This window comes from Dasypus novemcinctus, chromosome 14, assembly GCF_030445035.2.
Source record: "Dasypus novemcinctus isolate mDasNov1 chromosome 14, mDasNov1.1.hap2, whole genome shotgun sequence".
NCBI classification, from domain to species: Eukaryota; Metazoa; Chordata; class Mammalia; order Cingulata; family Dasypodidae; genus Dasypus; species Dasypus novemcinctus.
The window spans coordinates 23110440-23137431 of NC_080686.1; the positions used below are offsets into that span (position 1 = coordinate 23110440).

At 39.1% G+C, this 26992-nt stretch overlaps 1 protein-coding gene across 2 annotated transcripts in view; it reads left to right on the plus strand.

Annotated features, from left to right (window-relative positions):
* Window positions 1–1020: 1020 nt before the first annotated feature.
* RAB2A (RAB2A, member RAS oncogene family) overlaps window positions 1021–26992 on the plus strand; it is a 99760-nt gene continuing 73788 nt past the window's right edge. Inside the window, exon 1 of one of the 2 annotated variants that reach the window (XM_004484329.5) lies at window positions 1021–1415. In XM_004484329.5, the coding sequence (XP_004484386.1) occupies window positions 1370–1415 (46 nt within the window). In that variant the 5' untranslated portion in view covers window positions 1021–1369. The remainder of the gene's footprint in view (window positions 1416–26992) is intronic. The other variant, XM_071207826.1, reaches the window with a different exon arrangement.

The window sequence follows — 26992 nt, forward strand, 5'->3', positions numbered from 1 at the left end:
AGTGAAAGAGATCCCAAAAAGAAGAGTATTGTGCAACAAGAATCAGGGCCACCGAATTCCTCACTTTTCTCCCCAGCATCGATTGTCCTTCCACTGCTAACATTAGAGGATACGGGTTAGTACATTAGCTTCCTTAAGCAACTTCAAATTTCCTAAGCAGATCCATGAACTTTGCATATTCTGTTCCTTGGGCCTTGGTTCCCTTCCGCAAATCTTTGTCCATTTGGGTACACTCAAAATGGCTATCCTCTACCTCCTCTTCCAAAATCTGTGCTGCATAGCAATAGGGTTTGCTTCTAATTGCAGCGCCTAGCATAATATGTACTCAAATACATAATGAGTACATAATATGTACTCAAAACCAATTAGTTGATTAAATCGTATTACTGATTTTTCCTTTAAATGTATTTTTTCGATAGTTAATTCATGAACTCTGTAAAAAAATTTTTTCAAACTGCACACAAATAAAAACTTCAGTAGACAGAAAATCTTTCCTTCAATCCCATCTCTCCATCGTACCCAGTGTTTCCTGACAGATTGACCATGCGCATATGGTTATGTAGGTGTATTTCCCCGATTCTGAGAAGCGCGCTGTATTCCACCCAAGGGGCATAACCTTAATTCACTTAACGGCCCCTGACTTACGGTTACCAATTTACAAATATTTTCACGTACACTAAATGCCTGCTCTTCTAAACACAGAAAATATCAGCCTTCCTCCCCGGCCTCCCCTGCACTGCCGCGAGGGGTTCCCACATTTTCAAACACCTCTTCGCCAGCCCGGGGTGGGGCCTCGCTCCAGACGCGACCTCCGCCAGTCCCCTCCCCACGCTGGGCGGAAGGACGCGGCGCCCGCGCGCAGGGCGGAGACGGAACCGAACCCTTCTCTCCCTTCCCCCAGCGTCTCCCGGGCCGGGGTCGCTGACTCAAACGTTCCGTTCGACCTCGCCGGGCCTCGTCCGGCTCCGAGCTGCCCCGGCGGACAGGCGCAGACGGCGGGGCGCTGGGCGGGGCTCTGGCCCTGGCTGGGCGGGGCTCCGGCTGGGCGGGGCTCCGGCCCGGTCGAGTGGCCAGCGTGCGAGGCTCCTCCTCCTTCCCCCGGCGGCGCCGGGGGCCGCAGCACTTCCGGGTCGGCGCGGAGGCGGGGCGGAGGCGCCGCGGCGGCTGTTATTGTTCGTTGGGTTCGGCTGGGCGCTGTCTCTGTCGGCTCCGCTGGTGTCAATTTTGTCTGCCTTCCCCGCCGCTCCTCACTCCCGGCGGCTGGCGGGTCCTGGGGTTTCGAGGGTGAGCGGCGCCGGGGCGACGGGCGCGGAGGAGGAGCAGCAGCAGGAGGAGGAGCCGTGTGCCCTGGCACCGAGCGGCCGCGGCCATGGCGTACGCCTATCTCTTCAAGTACATCATCATCGGCGACACGGGTGAGGACCCCGGGTGCGGGCGGGCGGCGGCAGCGGCCTTCGGGCGGGGGCCGAGGAGAAAACGGCGCCTGGTGGCGGCGTCTGGCAGCACCGCCCCATTTCCGCAGTGCTGGCGCTGGTGACGTGGGCACTGCGAGCGGCCGCGGCCTGACCAGGCCCGGTCCACGGGCCCCCGCCCGAGGGACGCCGCCACCCCGCCAGCCGTGCAGCTGGGGTCGCGGCACCGTTTGCGATTCCCGATCCGCGAAGGGGTTGACAGTAGGGGCGGCGCAGCCCAAAGCCGTCGGAGCCCGACTTGACGACTGCACCCCCTCGCCTGGGCCCCTCACCTTCTCTGCCCCCGAGAAAGGCAGGGAGGCAGAGGAGAGCAGAAGGTGATGGGGGGTATTGTCTTGGGTGTCCTCTCAGGGCCGCGTTTCCGACCTGCACGAATCTGCCAAGGCCTGAGGAAAGCACTCCCGGGTGTGGGACGGCCCGCTGAGAAGGACAGGGACAGAAGAAAACCTTTCTATTTATTGCTATTAAATTTTAAAGATCCTCAATTCCCCAAGTCAGAAGGAGTCACAGAGTCACAAACCATTACTTGACGACTGGGGAATTTCTATCGAGGTCATTAAAGCATAAAAGAATTCTATCGACTTTTGCCACGTGTAAACGGAGGTTATTTGATAGTAAGGGAAGGCCGCTGCGTGTCGTGTGTGTATGTATTTTCTTTTCAGGTTTAGAGACCTAATTTTTGTTTCCTAAAAATACTGTGAATGTTCCAGATATATCAAACCCAGAGTCACAACTGCTAATTTTCAGGTGACTTAACAATGTCCATTTGAAGCAGAAAGAAATTCAATTATTCTCACTTAAAATAGCATCCTACTATATTTCACAGCTAAGTAAACAATCTCATTGTAAAGTATTTTTTAAAAATCCATGATTTTGGCATTGATTTGAATCTAATAATAAGCCTAAGACTTTTTTCAGGTGTTATAACTATTAATATACCAGAGTCTGATTTCAGTGGTGACTCTTGCACAACTTTAGACCCTTTGCACAACTTTGGAAATGTAAGCAGTAGCTTGTGGTAGTACCAGTGATGTAGCAGGTTCCATCAGTAACACAAGAAGCATGTTGACTCCTGCATAAGAGAAAATCTTTCTGATGTAAATATGGTTATTCAGCAGGATTTTTTGGTGTGTGTGTGGGGGGGCAATTGTTTTCTATATAAAATCCTGGGCAAAGCAGTGTTTTGCAATTGTTTTTAGTAGTAGCAAATTCATGTACTTAGAAAATGGCTGTAGCATATTTGAAAGGTGAAGAAAGGGGAGTTCTGAAGGTTGGCAAATTTTGATTTAGGCTGTAAAAATGAGATTGGAGAGGAAATCCACCTTGATTATGAGTGGGTTTGAGAAATAGAGAAGAGTGGTTATCGCCATTTGGCTGTCTTAGCAGTAGTCAAGATTCATATTGCACTTTGCAGACTGCCTTTTAGCATACTTTATCGAGCATCCACTATGGGTAGAGTATTGTGCTGGGAGTAGTGGGGCTGCAGGTATTAACAAGTCTGCTCCTTTGGAATTTGCCCTCATCCAAAACAATCTGCAGGCCGTTCAAAAGGAAAGACACTCTTTTCATGCCGGTAGTATTGTTGCTACCTGGTTGGGGCACTGAATACCTAACACCAGACTGTATCTTCCGGCTCCCGTTCAGCTGGTATAGTTTATGGTGACATTAATCTTCCTGAAATGTGGCTGTTAGGAGGCTACTCCTCTGGTCACATTCTTAAGTCTGTGAATATGGAGTTCTTTGAACTCCAAAATATGGCTCCTGTCTGCTTTTCTAGTCTCATTTCCCACTGTTCACCATTCCCTACCTTGCTTCTGCCGGCAAGGCCCACTGGCTGATGATCCCTGTCATTTTTCTTGGTTCAGGCTGCCCCCTATGCCAGGAGTTCCTTTTACCACAGTTTTCTATGTTAATTCTCTCAGCCCTTCAAAGTCTAACCTGAGTCTTCCATGCCTTCAGAGTTAATAGATATTAAGCTCTCATGATGTGACAGGAGTCTCTCATTATCGTGGCTTGAAGTGACTAACTCCTCCTCCTCCTCTGGATTCTTGTTTCTTACTTTGTGTCATTCTTCTGATGTTAATCCCAGTCTGTTGCTCTCCTGTAGGTATTATATGTTTCTTGAGGGCAAAAAAAAAAAGTTTGTATGACTTTGTATTTCAAGGAGAGAATAGTAGACGTAGGCATTATCTGTTTAATTAAATGAATGGAAGAGTAGCAAATAGACCACTGTTCTCCTGTTAGTATATGTTAATAATTTGACAGCGAATTTTTTAGCCCACTTCTACCACTTTCTTATTGTTGACTTCAGTCACAATCCTTTACCATATCTCCTTAAACTGTGTATGCCCATAGTTATCAGATATACTTAATGTAAGTTCCCCCTTCAAAAAAAAACAAAAGGTGATATTAAAACAATAGTGTGAAATCCACCCTGGTTTAAAATTGTAGTGTGAAAAATATGCATCGTAAAATGAAGGAAATTACTAATATTTCTATCCTTTTCCTTAGTGTGAGATATGTGAAAATACTTTTTCTAAAAAAAATCATACACAATTTTCATCCTTAGAGCGCCCTCTTTCACAGAAAATGTCTTTTACACTTTTTAGGTAATGATGACAATACTGTTCAACTATTTGTTTTCTTACTGTAAAATCAAATACTGTAAAGACGTAGCTTTAAAATTTTTTGTTGGTAATGTCTTGTCCCTGAATAATCATTTTTAAAATATGTCATTTAAATATAGATATAAAGTTTAAAGTGGTTTTTAGCAAGCCCAGCCTGCTATCATAGGCAGGTAATTGTCAAATATAGAGGGAGAGAAAAATTGTAATTGCTCCTAAAATTCTGGCGTCTGCCTATTGTCTACCATTTTACCTCATCACTAACACCTCCTCACCAGGCACACAAAGGCGTAAACCCCATTGTGTTCATATTTCCGTATGAAATGATCCTTCTTGTTCTCTTCTCCCCCAAAAGAAAAGAAAACATCTAGGTCAAAACTTTCACCTGGCCTCTGGCTCCACCTCTCTTCCCTCCTTCCTCCTCACTTCTCCCCATCTCCACATGGAGTTTAAATTTGGAAGACTGTTGACTTTTCTTAGATGTAAAAGAAGGTCATTCACTGTCAGGTTCTTAGTAGATAAATGGGTGGACACTTGAGAGGGGTGTAGCAAAGGGGTATTTTATTTAAGAGTGGTTCAGAAAGAAAAGTTAGTGTTTGAGCAAAAATTAGAATAATCGAAATTAGAATAACCAAAATGAGAATAATGGGTAGGGGCTTGGTAAGTGAGCAGAGTAGAAATATCTGTAAAGTAGTTGGAGGTACTTGTTTACAGCTGAGGAGAATATGACCTGGATTAGAAATTTGGGGACTGTTAACATACAGGAAGTTATCATTATCTGAGAATTCATTTTCTGTGTTTTTTAAATTATTAGGTTGTGTAGGGAAACAAAAGTTTCTATAACATAAAAGTATTTATTTATAAGTTACCACTTAAAAAAGCAATCCCTTTCCTGTCTTCTCCATTTATCCCTATCTTTCTGCTTTGGCAGAGGGACTTACTGATTACGCTATAGTTCAAGTTAATTGCACGAGGAAATGATATATCACACCAAAAAAATGTAAGATTTCATTTGTTTGATTTTAAAAGGTTATCTTGGAGCATGAGTTCACCCGCAAAACCTTTGACAAATGGGAATCTGGCCAAGTTGTCTTCCTGTAGTGAAGCGATAGAGCTCATTGAAGGGGCACTGACAGAGAAGTAAGCCTTGGACGTGATGGTAGGGCCCACCAGTGCTCTTGAGGCAGAAAGGAAAATAAGCAGCCAAGGAAATGAACAAGGAAGAATCTAAGAGAAGAGACCTGGGACAAGTACAGTGTCATGGAATCCAGCAAAAGAGGCAGAATCCAGAGAGGGGACGAGCAGTGTCAAATAGTCAGGGATTGCTGGTTAAATGGTGGGAAGTCGTTTGTGCTTTGCCACAGTGTTGGATTGAGAAGTGAATGAGGGGGAGACAGAACAAGTTACGGAACACTGTAAGCTATTTTATTTATGTTTAGACATTTTCTTCATAGTTTTATCACTTACGTATCCCTGAACTATATTGTTTAGTTTTGCCTTGTTTTTAGATGTTTAGCTCTTTGATTTATCAAATGAGAGAGCTGAAACATGTCGGAAACATACCTTTAACTCTAGAATTAGATGATATGCTGTCATACTTAAATTTTTGCTCTATGCTTGCTATTTGTAGTCTTTCAAGATTTTGACAAGTCCATTCCTTTTCTTTTTCTGTCTCCTATTCGTAATTCAGGTTCTTTACTACTTTCCCTCCCTAATATTTATATTTCTCCTGAGACTTTATTTTGAAACACATCAGCTGTTGGCCTCTCTCTTCTGGTAAACCTCATCATTGCAGATAATGTTCCTCTCTTCCTTCTTTGTGCTCTTGTCCTTTTGTCCCTGTCCATTTCTGCTCCATCTCTGACATGAAATTAATTTTCTGTATTTCCCCCATTGCCCACCCCAACCCTGATTTATTTATTTCTCCAGCTTTCCTTTTCTCACAATAGCCAGGAATTTTGCTGTTTATTCAAGCAGACCTGATTTTGACAGCTCAGCTATTTTTCCTCTCAAACTCTGGTCTGGCTGTACTTGCTCCATTTTATTTTTTTCCTCCTCTTTCCGTGAGGCTGTGTCCTTTGCTGCAAGACACAGCCACTTACCTATCTCCTTTGTCCCCATTCTAATTTGTTTTCTGCATAAACTTTTCCCTTTGATTTCTTCAGTCTTCTTCATTTGTAAATATTAAAATGTTGTAGCTATAATTCTTTATTTGTGAGTAAAGGATCCCAGGACAAAAAAAAGGTGCCAGATTCCCTATCCTATCATAGGGGCACAGTCACCCCTTTTCATTCCTGCAGTGATTCTCAACTCACAATACGTGGGTCTCATCCTCAGAGATTTTTTAGTAGCCACAGTGAGCCCTGGATACCTGTGTAGTGCTTGTTGCGGTAGTACTATAATGTTTCTCTGTTAGTCAGGTATGAGTCCTTTTTGCCTGTTTTTTTCTAGAATTGATTCTTATTTTCTTTCGTCAAATTTTCTGCTTCTGGGATTTCATTTCTGTAATCCCTAAGGTATATCCAGACTGAATTTATATGAAATTTTCCTGCATTAACTCCTCGCCCAAGACTTTTACTTAATAATATCAAGCTTAAAACTGTTTTCCCCTTATCAGGATTCCTTGTTATCAAACAACTCTGGTAAAGACAGAATTAGAATATCACATAACTTCTCAAATGCTTTATCTCACAATATGTAATGATAAACTTGGAAAACAGTACCAACATTACCATGAACATTATGTTTACTGAGAGCAATTGAAGTTTTTTTGCAGTTATTTTTTACTTCTTTTATTTAAAATTTTTTTTTATTTTTAAAGAAGCTTTAGAGTACATTCATTACATAAAAAACTACATTAGCTTTTGAAGCTATGTCTAGCTGATTCTCATGAAGAATCCTCTGCTCTTTTTATCATTTGTACATAATATCAATGATTTTTTAACTTCTAATCCTTCAGTAAATATATGAGGTTACCACTTTACAGATGAGGAAATTGAGCTATGTTGTTTGGGGTCAATGGTTTTATTAAGTGGCAGAGCAAAGACCCATGGCTCTCTGACACTTGGAGCCAGACTCTTCAACTAGGGTGCTCTTTGCCCTTCCTTCCCGGCACCTTCACCCCTTCTAAGTCTTTACTTTTTTTTTTGGCTATGATGTAGCTCTTTAAGTTTCTTCTAGTTCTCTCTTCATTTTAGTCATTCATTCATTCATTCATTTTCTCTTCAAAGGATTTCCATTTGCAGGTATAGTTGACAGTTACTATGTTTCTGGCCAAGTCTGAGGGATAAAGGAAGAAAATGAATATTGCTGGATACATGCTGCTGTGAACTCCTTGGAGGCAGGATGATGCCTCGCACAGAGTTAGTGCTTTAGTGAATGATGAGTGTATGCTAGGGAGACTACTGGGTAGGTGCCATACATTGACCAGTTTGTTAAAAACTGACATTTCTCCTTGTTTCAAAAAGGATTTAAGGGAACTTATATTTTTAGTTTTTTTTTTTCAATGTGCGTGAGAGAAAGAGGGTGTATTATTTTTCTGTTGCTTCCATAACAAATGACAACAAATTAAGCAACTTATAAACTATATAAGTTTATTATCTTACAGTTTTGTAATTCAGAGGTTTGATTTGGGGCTCACCAGGCTAAGATCAAGATTTCAGCAGGGCTGTGTTTCTTTCTGGAGGGTCCTTGCTCATTCAGGCTATTGTCAGAATACATTTCCTTGCAACTGTACAACTGAGATCCCTATTTCTTAGCTTGTTGTCACCTGAGGGTTGTTTCCAGCTCCTAGAGTCCACCCACATAGCTGCATTCCTTGGCCCATGGCCCCCTTCTCTCTCCTCAAAGCCACCTATAACAGGTCTAGGTTTCTCATGTTCCATCTCTCTGATGCTTCTTTGATTGCTCCATCTCTCTCTGTTTAAAGCTGGCAAAGGTTCTCTCAGCTTTCAAGGACTCATGTGATTAGATAAGGGCCCACCTGGATAATCTAGGATAATCTCCCATCTCAGAGTCTGTAATCTTAATCACATTTGCCAAGTCCCTTTGCTATATAAGGTAACATATTCACAGGTTCTGTGAATTAGGCCATGGACATAGGGGGAGCATTATTCTGCCTATCACAGAGGGTAAGGGGCAAATGGTAGAAAAAGTAAGATGAAATCAGAAGTGACATTAATACCAGAAGAATACAATATAGGGCTGTGTACATTTCTTTGAAGTGAGAAGTGTATTTAACACTACATGGTGCAAAGAGAATCCTGCTCTCTTATGCTAATTAGAGTATTCTTTTTTATTTCATTGTGGTGACATATACAACAAAAAAATTTCCCATTTTAAACACTCAGGCATACAGTTCAGTGGTATTTAGTTACATTTGCAATGTTGTGCTGCCCTCACTACCTTCTCTTACCTCAAACAGAAACTCAGTACCCATTAAGCATTAACCCCATACCTGTACCCTGCATTATTTTAAATATATGTATATATACATGCACATACTTAATTATTCCTGATGTTGAGCTGTGAAAGAAATTTCTCTTCTGGTTTTTTTAAAAAGAATGCTTTGTAATGGTGTGGAAAATGTTCATGTACAACAAGTTTTCTAGGGCAGTTTCTCTAGTTTGCACAAGTGATTTAGCTCATTGTACTCTAAGCAGTAGTATCAATAAGGAAGGCTTCATTTTACAGATGAGGAAAGGGAGACAGTTTTACCACAGCAAGCAGCTGGTAACAGACAAAGCTGGAATTTGAACCTAGGTCTTTCTGACTCAAAGTCCATGTTCTTTCTCTGATATCATGTATAGTTCTTGATTCTCATGAATCCCATGTTAAACCTCTTCTGTTGGCTTGCTAACTGCCTTGTCCATTGAGTTGCTGTGGAGCGCATAGTCCCTCACTTCCCTTTACTTAAATAGATTTATTTCTGCCTATCTGTCAGAGATGAAAGATTCCTTGATCTTCGCTTGTGCAAAATAAGGCAGAACTGTTTTATACAGAACTAGAGTAAAGTCCTTTCTCTGCTACTTACCAACTGATTGACTATGGGTAACTTATTTAACCTCCCTGAGTCTTGGTGTTCTCATCTATAAACTGGGAATAAATAAGTGAGATCAAATGTGTGAAACAGTGACATGAGTAAGAAATGTTTAATATCCTACATTACGTAGGATATTCTTTTATCCTACTTCTTTGAATGTTTCTATAATTTCCCCGTATGCATTTGGAAAACAAACTAACTCAAATTGACCAGTGATTTAGAGTCTGATAATGCTGGTTATAGCAAAAATAATTTCTTTTGTTCTCTGTATTAGTCAGCCAAAGTACTGCTGCTGCAAAATACCAGAAATTGGTTGTTTTTTATAAAGGGTATTTATTTGAGGTAGGAGCTTACAGATACCAGCCCATAAAACATAAGTTACTTCCCTCACCAAAGTCTATTTTCATGTGCTGGAGCAAGATGGCTACAGACGGCTGTGAGGATTCAGGCTTCCTGGGTGCTTCCCTTCTAGGGTCTTGCTTCTGCTGGATTCGAGGTTCCTTCTTTCTCAGGGCTTGCTTTGTCCTGGGCTCAGGGTTTCTCTCTCCTTGGGGCTGGCTTCTCTTTCCTCTGTGAGCTTACTTCCTGGGGCTCTAGCTTAAGGCTTCAGTATCAAACTCCAACATCAAAACTCCAACATCAAAAGCCCCTCTACTCTGTCCCTTGCCATGCCTTTTATCTGTGAGTCTCCACCCACCAAGGGATGGGGACTCAATGCCCTAATGATGTGGCCCAAGCAAAGCCCTAATCAAAACTTAATCATGCCCAGGTACAGACCAGATTACAAACATAATCCAATATATATTTTTGGAATTCATAACCATATCAAACTACTATACTTCACTCTCTGAATTCCAAAAAGACATTACAATATTTGAAAAATCTTAAATCAGTAACAGTGCAAGTACTAAATCATATCACAGGTAGTTTACAGAAATACTCTTTGTCTTGAGGCAAACTCCCCTCTGCTATAGACCTCTGAAACTTACAAAACAATTTATCTGTTTCCGATACACAAATGGACAAAGGATAAACATTTTCATTACAATAAGGAGAAATTGGGAGGGAAACAAGAGTCATGGGTCCCCTATAGTTCAGTAAACCTGCAGGGCATTCTCCATTCCATTACAGTCTGAGAGTCATTCTTAAGATGATGGTTTCTTCTCCTTGGGACCTTATGGGAACCCACCCTTTCCACATGCTTGCCCAACAGCCATTCGCTTGGTTCCACCCCATCAAGCATCTGGGTGTCAATCAATCCAGACCTCACCCTCCAGAGTGTTGGGGTGATTGCCACACCTTACCCAATCTTTGGGTTAGAGTCTTAACCCCCCTAGTACAGTGATGTGAAGACAACATTCCCCCTAACCTTTCACAAACAGGCTCAACACTCTCAGAGCAATGGGTTGACCACCTGGCCTTCACTAAGCCATGGGGGACAGGTCCACCCCTCTTAGACCTGTGGAGTGCTGACCTTAACAGCCCTAATCCTTGGGAAATGTGCTGCACCCTCTCTGTACCCTGGGGTGGCAAAACTTTCCCTAAACATTGAGTGGGAACATCCATCCTCTTCAACTGCTGATGCAAACTCACCTTCTCTGTGCACATGGGTGCACAGGGTTCCTCCCTTCCAGAGTCTTGCTTCTCTCTGGGTTCAAGGTTTCTTCCTTCCCAGGGCTTGCTTCTTCCTGGGCTCAGGGCTCCTCTCTTCTTGGGGCTGGCTTCTCTTTCCTTTGTTTGCTTACTTCTCAGGACTCCAGCTTAAGGCTTCAGCATCAAACTCCAACATCAAAACTCCCCTCTACTCAGTCCCTTGCCATGCCTTTTATCGCCCTAATGATGTGGCGCAGTCAAAGCCCTAATCGTAACTTAGTCATGCCCGGGTATAGACCAGATTACGAACATAATCCAATATCTGTTTTTGGAATTCATAACCATATCAAACTGCTACACCTTCCATGTGTCTCAGTATTTGTCTTATGTTTCCCATTACTGCTTAGCTTGCTCATTTGTGGCCAGCTGATACTTTGAGCAGTCTGTTATCCTTGACTAATTGTTTCCTACCTAGCCTTTGTTGGCATTTTCTTACTTTCTGGTATTTACCACCTTGTACTTAATTATTTTCATCTGAATGTTTTATGTACAATTCCTTACTTTATCAAAAATTGTTTTCATTTTATTCCAGGTTTCTATTTTTGGCACCTTTGCTTAGTTTATTCTATCCACTGATGGACTTAGATTATGTTCTAGGAAGGACCTGTTTGATTACAAGGAACAGAAACCCAGTCCATCTAGCTCAAGAATACAAGTTTATGATAAGGATTTAAAGAAATCTCATAAGAATCCAGGAAAAACTATGTAAACAGATATTGGGGAACTGGCTACTCTCAAATCTTTGTTTTCCTTTGATGCTGCATTCTCCTCCTCCTCCTCTCTTTCTTTCTCTCTTAAGAGAAGTAGTGCGTTTGCAGAAAAATCATGCATAAAATAGAGTTCCCATATACCACCCTATTAACACCTTGTGTTAATGTGATATTTTTGTTGGAATTGAAGAAAGCATATTTTTATGATTGTACTATTAACTACAGTCCTTGGTTTAACTTAGAGTTCACTGTATTGTACAGTCCCATGGATTTTTAAAAAAAAATTTTTGTTCTAGTAACATATACATATATGCACATTTTCAGCTCTACTAGGAAATCTAAACTACTCACCTAAGTAGTTCTCAGTTGACCCCACATTCCTATTCTTTAGCCCTACACTGTCACCATTTTTATTTAAAGGGCCTTTGTTATTTATTTACATATATAGCCTATTGCTATATAGGAAAAAAAATTGCTCCAAGAGTCTTTTCACTTGAGAATTTACGGCTTTCACATCTATAGCAATCACTTATGAATTTAGATTTCTATCAGGCTATTAGTCACCGTCCTGCTCTAGTCAGGTGGGCAGGGATTAAAGCATAGGTCACAGGCATGCCCACTTGCCATGCCTTTGGGTGAGGGCAGACACATGTCCACAGGGAAGTAATGTGGCAGTCAGGTTTCCCAAGTCCAGGGAGTGTCACATATTTCCTTGTAGGACACTGTTGAAAGAGTCTAATGAAGAAAGGAGACTTGCCACTAACTCATTTGTACACACGAATAGTTAAATTTCAGAGTTTCTTTTTTGTAAAGTAGGTCTGGTACCTGCCTGGTGCACTCTATAGGGTTGCTCACCAATGCTGATTTAAAAAAACAACAACACACATACAAACTTTTACAACTCATTGAAAGGCAAATGTCAGTAATTTGGTTCCTTCACATATTTACTCTTGATAGGTTGGTGTAAGTGGTATAGTCATGCTTGCTCTGCAGCCCCAGCATTACTGAAATTGATGGATGACTCTCCTCTTTATATTTGCCCCCTTTTAGCAATAACTATTATACATCCTAGGCAAATAATATATTAAACTAAGTCCTCTTTGTTATTTTACCTTGTAAGCAGCACTCTTGTATGTAGAATATCTTGATTAATGTGGGGACTCCACTGCTTACTTGTGACCTGGTCAAGTTCAAACCCACCAATTTCGGTTTGCTTTTCTAGAAAAAAGCAGTAGTAATGCTTGCCTTATGGTCGGTTTTGTTTTTTGAGGCTTAAAATAAATATTGTGTGCAGATGCCTTTAAACTGCAATGCTTTATTAATAGTAATATCTCTGTGTTTAGAGATAATTTTTCCAATCTGTTGAGCATTCTAAAATAAAGTTAGTGGGAGTAAGTGTTGCCTATAGAAAAAGCTAGTCACAGTGCTGACTTCAGACTAATTGTGTTGAAGGAAACAAGATTACATGTTAATCTGCAAAATGGTAGTTCTTTGGTCTTTAAATTCCTCTGGACTCAATAAAAGAAAAGTTCTTTTCTCCCTCAGATGTCCTCAAGGGCCACTTGAGATTGATAAAAGCAGGTATGAGGTTGTCTTTTTCACTACTGTTAGGAATCTGAAGAGATGGTAAGGCGAGTAGTCATCTATCTTGATTTCATACACACTTACTCTTGGTATCCTGAGAACTCAGGTTCTCAAGATAGCACTTGAATAATATCGCTCTCAATTTTTAACCTCTTTGGAAAGAGGCTGTTTTGATAGATCTGCAGATGTGTTCAGTATAAATGAATCTTTTGTTCAAAGGTTATCTTATCTCTCTGAAAAAGTATTATTGTTTCATTTTAACCATTGCAAAGGGCAAAGTAAATACGTGCAGATGTCCCAAATCCATTTATGTTCAAATTTTTAATTAACTTAAAACAATAATACATGGGAAAATGAGTTTTCAATTACAAATTAAATCAATAATAATTGTATGCCTGGTGTGTAAGTTGATATAACAGTCTACAAAGTAAAGTTACTTGTTCACTTTTTCAGGATAACCTATTTGAGGTGGAGAAATTCTGTCGGTTTTACAGCTGAGTTGATTTTTAACTGATTGTATACATATATACTCCAGTACACTTTGCATTTAACCTTATCAGCAACTTGGCTGTGGTGCAGTTTGGTTGAAAGAACTAATGTGTGCTTATAACAGACAGAATCCATAATGAACTTGATAGGCAGAAGGATTGGCTAAATTTAGCAAAGTGAAATTTAATTTTAAAAAAGTTAAAGCCTTATATTCCATTTTCTACTGGAGTTAGGATGAACAATGTACCTTGACCTAGAGGGGACCAATTTGCCACAATAATTGCAAGACATTGTGATAGAGATATGGGCAAAATAAGTACTATGGGAGCATGGAGAGGATTCCTTCTAACTGGAACAAATGGCTCATCACAGATTAAATGTTTATTGAGTACCTATTGTTATGCTGAGTACTATACTGTGACTTTCATATATGTTCTCACAGCAATCCTATAGAAGTAGCTATTGACCTCATTTTACAAATGAAAAAAACAGGTGTGACATGTTCAGACTTCGTCTAATTTGTTTGAAGACGTCCCCACCTAATAATCCTGTAGAGTCCTCTTGTTGCTCTGACCTCTCTTTTTATTAGTCATGTGAGAAGAAAGGACTGAGCCAGAAGTTGAGTGACCTTATACCAGCAATATTATAAAAGTGTGACAATATAGGGTTTTTGTTAGGATTTTGTAGGGGAGTAAGATGACAGGAATCTTGGCAGTGTGCTGTGGATTTTTTATCCTCTGGACAGCTTCAAATCAGAAGCCTTATTCCCCGCACTCTAAAATGGAATAAATGTCTAACCTTAACTCAGATTTCTGATAGTAATTAATGATCATCTTCCAGCATTTGCCCTTTTTTCTTTCGTGGCCTTCTACCCACCCCACTCCCATCCCCTTTCTGGCTTAAAGTTTCTTTTCTTGAAGAATTCACAGGAGAAATGGAGAAAGCCATGTTGGGTTTCAGTGTGTGTGAACGTGTGAATTTTCGGCTTTAGCCGTGAATAAATATAGTTAAAAAATACTATTGAACAGATGATGGTAGTATTCTTCAGAGGCATTTAGGAGAAAAAAAAAATATGACAGTCTTATTTTTCACAACACGTTATTTTACTTGCAGGCTTCCTTGTCATTTTCTTAGTAGACCAACATTTAATGTAACTATGTTTGGTCACACTAGAAATTTTGCTGGTTATTTAAATGCCATGTTACTATGGAGGTAGTTCGATGAGGTCACTAAAAGTATTGCCATATAATGTTGATGTTAAAAATAGATCCTTGAAAAAACTTGTAAATATCACTTTTTTTTAAATGATGAAAATGATAAATGCTTGTGGTAAAAAAAATGAAAATTAAGTCCTCCTACCACTGTCCTTATGTAAGCATGGAAAGCATTGGATCGTGTATTCTTCTAGAAATTTTCTATGCATGTATAAGCTTGCTGTACCTATCCACCAAACCCACAAATAGGAATATACAATTAGTACTGGTTTTCTTCTTTATTTTTTTCACTTAAGGGTAAATCTTTGGTGTCTTTCTACATAAAAATCTACCTCATGTTTTAAAAACCTGCATAGCTGAACCATAATTAATTCCTTGTTCTCTTAGTCTGGGTCTGTGGTAGCAAACAACAGAAACCAACTCTGGTTAACTTCAGCAGAACAGGATTTTACAGGAAAGATTAGATGATTCATAAGGGAAGGCAAGGCACAACCAAATTCCTGTTGTCAGTACAGCCTGCCTAAGAGGCTGGATACATGCCACTCAACTCTCCTGTTCTCCACTGTAGCCACCAGTTATCTCTTACCGTCCCTGATATTGTAGCATTCCTTCAGGATTCTTTTTTTAAAGATTTATTTATTTCTCTCCCCTTCCCCCACCCCGGTTGTCTGTTCTCTGTGTCTATTAGCTGCGTCTCCTTTGTCCGGCACGGGAATCTTTGTTTCTTTTGGTTGCGTCATCTTGTGTCAGCTCTCCGTGTTTGCGGCACCATTCCTGGGCAGGCTGCACTTTCTTTCGCGCTGGGCGGCTCTCCTTGCAGGGCACACTCCTTGCACGTGGGGCTCCCCTATGCGGGGACACCCCTGCGTGGCAGGGCACTCCTTGCGCGCATCAGCGCTGCGCATGGGCCAGCTCCTCACGGGTCAAGGAGGCCCGGGGTTTGAACCATGAACCTCCCATGTGGTAGACGGACGCCCTATCCACTGGGCCAAGTCCGCCGCCCTGTTTCAGGATGCTAAGTTCTGGACTGAAGCATCTGATAGGCTCAGTCTAGGTCTCACATCTATGCCTTAGCTGCCAGGGAGCTCAGAGAAGGGTGCCCTGATGTTGTCAGAAAATAGCAAATGTTCACCTATACCTGTTGATGATTATTTTGTATAAACACTGCTGTGATAGCATTCTTATACTATATACATGTAAGAAGTAAAATTTTGAGATCAAAATGATATTTATATGGTATGTTTTGTTAGACAACTGCCTGATTACCTTCTAAGAAAGATACAGATTTAGAAGAATATTTAATTTTGAGCTTGACATATCTTTTATGTGCTTAAATTCAACAGGCTAACCTCAACATTGGTTGTTTATGTTAATTGATGCTTAGTCTATGTTTGATAATTTAGCAGTTTGATTTACTTACTGATAACACATTCCTTTGGCTCTTTTTACTATGATGTGGCAATTGCTTGAAATAGCTTTTTTTTTTGCTTACAACCTTTTACTTTGATGCCCATTTAGATTATAAAATACTTCATCTGTGTTTGTCATAATGTACTGCTTAGAGATCATGCACAATAAATTTATTGTGCAATAATTATATTGTACATTTATACCCAAAGGCCTTCTTCCTATCATATAGAGTCATGGAAAAGTATCCTCTTTAAGCTACTTCATTAAATATATATATATTTGAGATGCTGCAGTTCCTGTTTGAAATCTTTTCTTATGAAAGGATTAGGAAGATCGTCAGATTAAAGTTTGTTAATAAACCCGATTTGTCCATTACTGTTTGGGATAAAACGAGGGGAGGATCATGAAAAGAGTGGGGTTTTTTGTTTGTTTTTTATTTGTTTTTTAAGCCTTCCTTCATTAAGTTTCTTCCCCCTGTCAGAGACATTTAGCTATGAAGCATTGTTACTGATACCTGGAAAATAAGATAGCATTCTTTTTAGTTAGGAGAGAGGTGTTGGTTGCAAGTAGTCATATGTACCTGAGAAATGACAAACTCAGGAGGTTAAGTAGTAAAGTAGGGGGAAATTACAATTTGTAATTTTTTTAAAAAACTTAATTTTGAGTTTCAGCTCTACCTCTTAAAGAGTTAATAATTTGAGGTATATCACTTAAACCCCAGTTTCTTTATCTTTAAAATGGGGTTATAATTCCTGCCTTACTGATTACATTGGCTTATTGTTATCATCAAATAAGATTTGTATGTGGCAGGAACATATGTTCACTCTGCAAACTGTGACAAGCCATGCAAATATTTTAAATAGAGTACATTAGTATAAACTTGATTGTATGACTCCATAGATGCAATAAAAAAATACTTGTCTGTATTAGTGTATCTGTGTTAATGTAAGTGCAGAGGGGAGTGAAGCTGGGCTACCTGAAATTTTCAGCTGAGTAATTGCCAAAAATACTAAGTGGAAACCAGGAAACCCCCCCTGTTTTGAATTTTTCCTGCTCTCTGGTGAAACATAGCCAGCAATTTCAGTTATTTATTTGTTATACCAAGCATGGCTTCAGATTAGTTACAGCTAGGAAAATAAACTAAAAATGAATAGGCACTGAAACAGCATTTTAGTTGGTTTTACTTGGGGTAGTGGTTCTCACACTTTAGTGTACATCAGAATCACCTCAAGAACTTGGTAAAACAGTTGCTTGGTCCCATACCCAGAATTTCTGATTGAGCTTTTCTAGGTCGAGGTCTGATAACTTGCATTTCTAAGCTTTCTCAGGTAATGCGGATTCTGCTGGTTTGGTGAACCACACTTTGAGAATCATTGATTTACGGAAACCATATAATTTATTATCCAAACAAAGCTATTAATGATTTATCAGGCCAACAGGAATTGCGGGGCCTGCCATGGCAAACCAGAATGTAGGGTCATCCTAATTTTATTTGATGAAAAGTCTTTTTACGAAGAGTTTATGTAACAGAATTGTCTTCTGGTGGATGACCTATGGTACCAAACTGTCTGTATTTGTTTGTTTAAGCTAATTTTCCAACAAATAATCCAATCAACTACCCTCCCCCAATCCCTGTCAATTCTCACTTAAAAGAGTAGAAGAGTTCTGGAGACTTGGCTGTTGATTTATTTTGCCATGAATCCTAGCAAAAATATTGTGGATGAAATCTTTCAGTAGGTGTGAGATCCAATTAGATACTAGAACTAATTTTAATATTTACTTACTACAGTATAAAATGTTTTACATTGCAACCCAGTGTTCTCATGTGTCTAAGTACATTTATCACTCAAAAACAAAAATTTCCCTAACCTTGTGCAGGACAGTCTGATATTTGCTTATTTCTTCTAGTTCATTAGCTCATTTTCTAATGCTATAGTTGTGATTCACTAAATAGATTTCATGACCTTTTTATAGCCGACTGTTTAAAACAACGTTAGACTTGGAGACCTCTTCATCCCAACAAACTATGCCAGTCTGAGATTCTGAGTGGCAGTTATATTGCAGTTTTCTTCATCCCTATTCTTCTCCAAACACCCTAGCTGTTTTCTACCACATAAACAAACTAATGCAGTAAAGTCCCACAAGTAGACAGACAGAAAGGTATAAGGCTACTATTTTTACCACATTCTGATATCTTACTATTAGATTTAATACCTCTTTCCCTTATTCCTGAAGAAAATTAGCTAGCAAACGCTGTTTTATTTTCCAGTTTTTAAAGATTTAAATTGTGGTATCTAACTTTGTATTTGTGAAAAATATTTCACTTTTAAAAAGATAAACTAGGTCTTCCCTAAGACATCTAAACCAGCTAAATTTTTTTAAAAATCCAAATTCACCAAATTTAATTTGTTGTATCTTAAGGATGTACTAATCCTGCTAGTTGTGTAGGTTAAAGTCCAGCAAGGAAACAGCCAGTACATGGTAATTTGAACAGGGAACATTTTATAAAGAATTATTAACTGTAACATGGGATTAAAGTAATGGGGAATTGACTAAGAAGTAAAGAATTCTCTAAAGAACACAGTAAGAGCAAATTGGGGAGCAGCTCCTATCCCTAGGGTTGAGGCAAAGTACCCAAGGAAACTATGAACAAATCAGGCATCCAGACCTCATTGGAGGGGCTCGGTAGAGGCCTACTGGATGGCAGAAAAGTACAGTGAGGTTGCATGATAGTCTGGTAATCTGCCTTTTAGGTGCTGGGGAAAGCCTTCACTGGCATGATTATAGATCTGGGAAAACTCTGAGAAGCAGCCTGAATGAGAGTGCTGGTTGGCCATGGAGAGGTGCTGAGTACTGTTCTCTACTGATGAAGTGCCATGGCGGGCCACTGGTAAGAGAGAAATGGTCCATTTTCACTTGGCTGGCAATGAGGGTGGAGTTGGAGCTGGAGGGCAAACTTGCTAACTGGCATATTAGTGTACACGCTATAGTTGAGGGTTTTTTTGTTTGTTTGTTTTTACTGGAGAAGTTGTAGGTTTACAGATATCAGGCAGAAATTACAGAGTACCTATACACCCCACACACACGTGTGTATTCCCTATTATTAACACTTTGCATTGGTGTTACAATCGACGAAACATTATTATAATTATTCTGTTAATTGGAGTTCATATTGTACGTTAGGGTTCACTATGTTCCACTGTTGCATAGTTTTAAAGTTTTTAATTGTAGGAATATATGCAACCTAAAATTTCCCCCTTTTAATCACATTCAGATACACAATTCATTGGTTTTTATTACATTCCCAGTGTTGTGCTACAAAATCTGCACTATCCATTACCAAAACTCTTTCATCACCCCAAACAAAAAGCTCTGTACCAATTAAGCTTTAGCTCCCCATTCGCTAATCCTACCCCAGCTCTTGGTAACCTGCATTCTACTTTCTAACTCCATGAATTTTCTTATTCTAATTATTTCATACAATAACTGTTAGGCTTATTTCACTCAACATGATGTCTTCAAGGCTCACCCAAGTTGTCTCATGTATCAGAACTTCATTTCTTTCTATGGCAGAATAATATTTCATTATGTGCATATGCCACATTTTGTTTGTCCATTCACAGTTGTGAGTAAAGCCACTATGAACATTGGGATGCAAGTGTCTGTTCAAGTTCCTGCTTTCAGTTCTTTGGCGTATATACTTAAGGTGGAATTGCCAGGTTATGTGTTATTTCTATGCTTAGTTTTCTGAGGCACAAACAAACTGTCTTCCACAGCAGCTGCACTAATTTAATTCCTTACCAACAGTGAAGAAGTGTTCCTATTTCTCTACATCCTCACCAACACTTAACTTTCCATTAAAAAAAAATAGCCATTCTAGTGGGTATGAAATGATATCTCGTTGTGATTTAGATTTGCTTTTTCCTAATGACTAATGATGTTTAGCATCTTTTCATGATATCTTTGGTTATTTGTATTTCTTCTGGTCATTTGCCCATTTTATAATCGGGCTGTTTGTCTTTTTATTGTTTAGCTGTAGGAGTTCTTTATATATTCTGGATGGTAAGCCCTTCTCAGATGTGTGGTTTCCAAATATTTTGTCCCATTCTGAAGATTCTCTTTTTACTTTCATAACTAAGTCCTTTGATGCACAGAAGTTTTTAACTTTGATGAGATCCCATTTATCTGGGTTTTTTTCCTTTTGTTGTCTGTGCTTTTGGTGTAAACACTAGGAAAACATTGCCTAACACAAGGTCCCCGAAGATATTTAACAATGTTTTCTTCTAGGAGTTGGATAGTTTTATTTCTTATACTTAGGTCTTTATCCATTTTGAGTTAATTTTTTTATGTAGTTTGAGGTAGGGGTCCACCTTCATTGTTTTGCAATATGGATATCAATTTTTCCCAGCACCACTGGTTGAAAAGTGAGTGGACTTGGTACCCTTGTCAAAAATCAGTTGATCCCAGATGTGAGAGTTCAGTTCTGAACATAATTTGAGTCCATGGGCCTTTATGTCTGCTCTTGGGCCATTAGCATGCTTTTGATTACTATAGCTCTGTAATAGGTTTGTTTGTTTATTTTTAAAGTAGTTTTATTGAAACATATTCATATAACATACAATTTATTGTAATTTTTAAAATTAGAAAGCGTGCATCCTCCAACTTTGTTCTTCTTTTTCAAGATGGTTTTGGCTATTTAGGGCCCCTTACCCCTCCATCTAAGTTTTATGATTGGCTTTTCCGTTTCTGCAAAAAAGAGAGTTGAAATTTTGATTGGGATTGTATTAACTCTTTAGATCTTTCAATCTATGGATATGGATTGTCATCCCATTTATTTAGGTCTTCTAAAATTTCTTTTAGTAATGTTTTCTAGGTTTATGTGTATGAGTCCTTTCCTCTTTTGTTAAATTTAATCCTAGACATTTGATTCTTTTAGGTGCTATTGTAAAAATATTAATAATTGTTATGTCTTCCTGTTGAAATGACATTAGTATTTAGTGATTTTCTTTGTCCCTACTAGCAGTATTTAACTTTAAGTCTATTTCATCTGATTTAGTAAAGCTACCCCAGCTTTGTTTTGAGTACTTTCTTGGTATATATGTATTTTTCCATACTTTCACTTTCAAGCTCCTTGTGTCTTTGAATTTAAGATTAGTCTCCTGTCAATAGCATACAGTTGAGTCATGCTTTTTTAAGAAATCTTTGTCCGTCTCAGCCTTTTGACGATGAGTTTAATCTGACTGAACCCGGGGCCTCAAATTTGGGAAGCTGGTGCACAACCGCTGAGTTACACTGGCTTCCCAATTCATTTACATTAAAAGTAACTATTGATAATGCAGGAATTTGCTAATTTGTCTTTGTAAGTCTTATACCTTTTTTAATCCTCAAGTCTTCCATTAATGCCTACTTTATTTATTTACTTTAAAGATTTATTTTATTTACTTCTCCCCTCCGCCGCTGTTCTCCCCACTGCTCCCCCCCGTTGTCTGCTGTCTGTTTCCCTTTGCTGTGTATTCTTCTGTGTCTGCCTGTATTTTTATTAGGCGGCTCCAGGAACCAATCCTGGGACCTTCCAGAGTGGGAGAGAGGCAGTTACTCTCTTGTGCCACCTCAACTCCCTGTCTGCTATGTCTTCTTATTTTCTCTCCTCTGTGTCTCTTGTTGCATCATCTTGCTGCACCAGCTCTCAGCATCACTGGCACTCCTGCATGGGGAGGCTGTCCCATGCTGGGCTGCATCCCACCCAGGGCGGTATTCCTGCACGGGGCGACATTCCCGTGTAGGTTGGCACTCTGCATGGGCCAGCTTGCCCTCACCAGCAGGCCCTGGGCATCAAACCCTGGACCTCCTATATGATAGATGGGAGTCCAAGTGGTTGAGCCACCTCTGTTTCCCTTAATGTCTACCTTAATATTTGAATTTTTTATTGTGCCATATTGAGTTTATTCTTATTCTTTCTAAATATATTATCTATAGCAGTCATATTTGATTTGGTACAAGCTTAACTTAAGTAGCACATGCATATGCTATTCCTATACCCCCATTCCCTCACCTTTTTGTTGTACTTGCTGCAAATTATATCTTTATACAGTGTATGTCCAAACCATAGATTTATCATTACTTTTTATTGCATTTTTGAGACTGTAAGAAGTAGAGTTAAATCAGTGGAGTTAAATTCCAAAAATCACCCATATGGTTACCTTTACTGGAGGTCTTTATTTCTTTATGCCTCTTCAATCCATAGTATACTGTCCTTTTCCTTTCAGTCCGAAGAACTCCCTTTAGCACTGCCTGTTGGGCTGGTTTAGTGGTGACAAACTCCTTCAGTTTTTGTTTATGTAGGGATGTCTCAATCTCTCCCTCATTTTTCAAAGTCAGACTCACTGGATATAAAATTCTTGGTTGGGCATTATACTGTCCTTTTCCTTTCAGTCCGAAGAACTCCCTTTAGCACTGCCTGTTGGGCTGGTTTAGTGGTGACAAACTCCTTCAGTTTTTGTTTATGTAGGGATGTCTCAATCTCTCCCTCATTTTTCAAAGTCAGACTCACTGGATATAAAATTCTTGGTTGGGCATTGATTTTCTTTCAGTGCAAGAAATATTTCAACCCACTGCCTTCTTATCTCTATGGTTTCTGATGAAGAATGGACATTCATTCTTGTTGGGACTTCCTTGTACATAATATGTTGCTTTTCTCTTGTAAGTTTCTGAACTCTTTCCTTCACCTTGATGCTTGACAGTTTGACAACTCTGGGCATGGTTCTCTTTGAATTTATCCTTTTTGGGGTTCACTGGACTTTTTGAATGTGCATATTCATGTCTTTATTGAAATTTGAGAAATATTCTGTGATTATTTCCTTTTTTTTTTTTTTTTTTTTTTTAGTGAGACTTATTTTACTTAAGAGTGGAGAATTATGCCAGGGACAAAGTCAACACAAAGAAACAACAAAAAGTACAAGAAAGAGAAACGGTTAAGTGCAGCCCCGTGCGCCCACGTGGCCCAGGTCCTCAGGTACATGCGGCAAGGATGCTGGCACCGGGCAGACAAGGCGAGGAAGTTCACCAGGCAGCCGCCCCCCAGGACCCCTGCGATTATTTCTTTGAATATTCCTCCTGTCCTTTATTCTCTTTCTCCTCCTTCTGGGACTCCTTTAATGCATAAATTAGTACTCTTGGTCTCTTACACTATGTTTGGTTTTTTTGTGTTTTTTTTTTATTCTTTTTTCTTTCTGCTCATAAGCCTGAATCATTTCAGTTATCTTTATTCTGCCAGCTTCAGTCTGCTGTTGAAACCTTCTAGTGAATTTTTGATTTCTATTATTGTGGTCTTGAACACCAGTATTTCTGTTTGGTTCCTTTTTAAAAATTCTTTATTTCTTTATTTAGATTCTCTCATTCACTTTCCCCCCTTGGTATCATTTAGTTTTTTCTCTTTTTCTTTATCTCATTGAGCAGGTATATTGCATATTGAGGTTCTTTTTTTTTTTTTTAAGTCTTTGCTTGGTGGTATATCCAGAGATTAGTTTCCATTGGTGGCATTTGGATTTTTATCTTGTTTTTTTGGAAGGGCCATCATTTTCTGTATCTTTATTTGTCCTATAATCTTTTGCATACTGTACATTCTAATATTTTGAAATGTTAAGCCTGGGATTCAGCCCCTGAGTTGTCTGTTCCTTCTGTTTGTATCCAGCTAGTGATATGGCAGTAATTTCTTTGAGTGCCAGGAATGTTTTAAAGCACATTTTCTTGATTCCTTACCCAGTTAATGTACCCATGTAGCTGCTGGAATCGACAAAGATGGTTCTGCCAGGTTTTGCTGGTTCACCAGTTCTGGAGTGGAATGGTACCCTGGAGCATTTTACTCTGCCATTTTGGTTGATATGAAGTCATCTCTATAGATCTGAACTCTTCAAAGGAAAATGCGCTTAGGTTCGGGCAGTTGATATCAGGGATGCTGTTCTTATTTTGCAGTTTTCATTCGCTAACGTCATTTTCCAATCTGAAAAATCCACTGGTGAATAAATTTTTTTCAGAAATTGATAGATTTTTTTTGAAATGTAGACTAGATTTTGTCATTATATAGAAAAGAATAGGCTATCACTTTTATCTCCTTTTCACTAAGCCCAAGAACATTAATTCCATATTCACACAGCATCTGCTTTCTAATCTAGTCCACTGTGCAAGGTGTTTTTCAAAATACTGAAAATTGAATGTTATTGCTCCTAGAGGAGGAAGCTAGATGTATAAACTGATAAAGACAGTATCATGCGTAAGTGCTGAATAAAATATATAGAGAGTGTTGTACTCTTAGCAGCAGATAAAGTGACTGCCTGCTTTTAGGATTAAGGAAGGAAAAAGAAACCTAAGCATGTTCTCTCTTTTATTCCTTGCAATAACCTTATGAATAATGCAGGCGGTATGATTACCTTTATAAAAATGGGCAAAGGAGGCCTCAAGACAGGAAACAAGTTTTTCTGTCAGCTCCATATACAGGATTCAAACCTAGTCCAATAGATTTGTTAGTTCTTAACTTAATGGTATACTTTGAAATGTAGAAGGCTATAATAGTAAAAATTTACTAAATGTGCAACAGAGTACTAAATACTCATGCAAAGAATTTCAGAAGGGGATTAGCTATATCCCTGCCCTTGAGTATGTAGTCTTAACAGTGCTGGTGCAACATGATAAAGGCTATAAATGACATAAGAGGAAAGAGCTTGGATTTTCATTGGAGGTAGAATGCCTTTCCAACTTCTGGGAGATGATGGTGAGGAAAATTTTAGAATAGGATAGCATTTGAGCTGGTATTTGGAAAAATGGATTTGATTTAGGCAAGTAGAAATGGTGAGTAGACAAAATGTAAAGAGGAAAAATATAAAAAGCAAGTTACTTATGCACATCTGCTATGTGCCACGCCTTATACCTTCCTCAGTATAATCAGTCCACATAAACTGTAGTGTTGACCTTGTGTCAGGAGTTATGGGAAATAAAGAATGGAAAGATAAACATGCTGGACTTAGGTGGGTACTAAGTTATGACATGTTAAGGTGAAAGTTTGAGCTTTATAGACAGTAGGAAACATTGAAGTTTTTAAGAGTGCAGTATTATAGTTATTAGAAATTAAACATATATACGTATACATACCAATATGTATGTTTATATTCTGATAGATCAGCAGAGATATATTAGTTGTTAAGGGTAATCCTTCACTTTCATCCCCTTTTCTAATCCATTCCTGGTACTTTGGTAGTCATATGTAAGATAGGAAGATAGGACCTTCCAACTAGTTAGATTGTTGTTAGAGTGGTTCAGGTAACAGATACTAAAGGCCTTCTCTAAGGCAATAGTAATGAAAATGAGATTACAGTGAGAGTCGGAATTAACAGGGTTTAGTAAAGGATGTTCCTGGAAGTGAAAAGAATTAAAGATGAAGGCAGATATCAAGCACTTTTCCATTTCTGATGAACACAGATTCCACATACTGACTTTTTATATAAAAAGTAATGAATGCACATAATAGTAAAGTGATAATTAAAATATTGGATATGGGGAGATGATCAATGACATTATCCAAAGAGAAACATGTCAGGGAAAATATAGAAGTTAAATCTTTGGGAAGAGCCACTCAAGTGTGGACTTTCCATAGCCACTTCCATAGGGACAGTATGGAAAATGGGGGTGGGGGTAGTTACCTTACAGTAAAGAAACCTGACAAACACTACCTTGGCCAGGTGGTCAGGGTTAATATCAGCAATGATAAGCTACGTCGATAGTATGTCCTCTTGATGTGATGTGATAAAAATGGTATTTTACCTCTCTAGTCTTCTTCCCCAAACCCATGATCCCATACTATTCATGAAAAGAAATCAAACAAATTCCAATTGAGGGACATTCTACAAAACTTCTCAAAACTACCAAGGTCATCATAAAAAGGGAAAGTCTGAATAAACTTCAAAGCCAAGAGTTGCATAAGGAAATATGACTTCTAAATGTAAGAAAAGAGACATTAGGTTAAAACTAAAGGAAAAACAAAACAAAAGAGCATAGAGTAAGAAAGAAGTTTTCAAGTTAATTGTTCTCCACTTACCTTTGTGTGGCCAGCATAGGTGCTCAGTAAATATTTGCTAAGAGAATAGTATGCTTGCAGCAATTCGTTACTCTAGTGAGGTTTGGCTTCTTCATTTTGTTTGAACTCAGAGCTAGATTTGCTTTCCTCTAGTCTATGCCACACTCAGATGAGCAAGATCATCTTAGAAGTTGGTCAGGGTTCCTGATGTTCTTTTTTTCCTCCCTGTTTCTTTACAAATTGTTTGGAGTGACCATAAATTCTTGTTTTTGGTTTGAGGAAATAGCCAGTTGGTAAAACTGAAATGATTGATAAAAGCCTAGCTTAATGTACTCACTCAGCAAACATTTATGAGGACTGGTAAACATTTATATGCCAGGTTATGTATGAGGTGCTGTGGATCCAAAAGTGAACAAGATGGTTCTTGCTCTTAAGCTTATAGTTTGGAATGAGGAACCAGATGATTAAATCAGTTGTATATATACACGCACATGCATAGCCAAAAAATCTCCATATTTAAAAATCAGAACAGAACTTAAATCATATCTCGAAGGGAGATATGTATTATAAAAAGCTGCTTAAAAGATATGGCACTTGAGCTAAGTCTTAGAAGGTGAGTAGCAGTAAGCTAAATGGAAAATAAGTCACTGGGCATTGGAGATAGAACGTTTTAAGTATACTGCATGCACAGGCCCAAAAAGAGGTACTGAGTAAAGAATCAGAGACCTA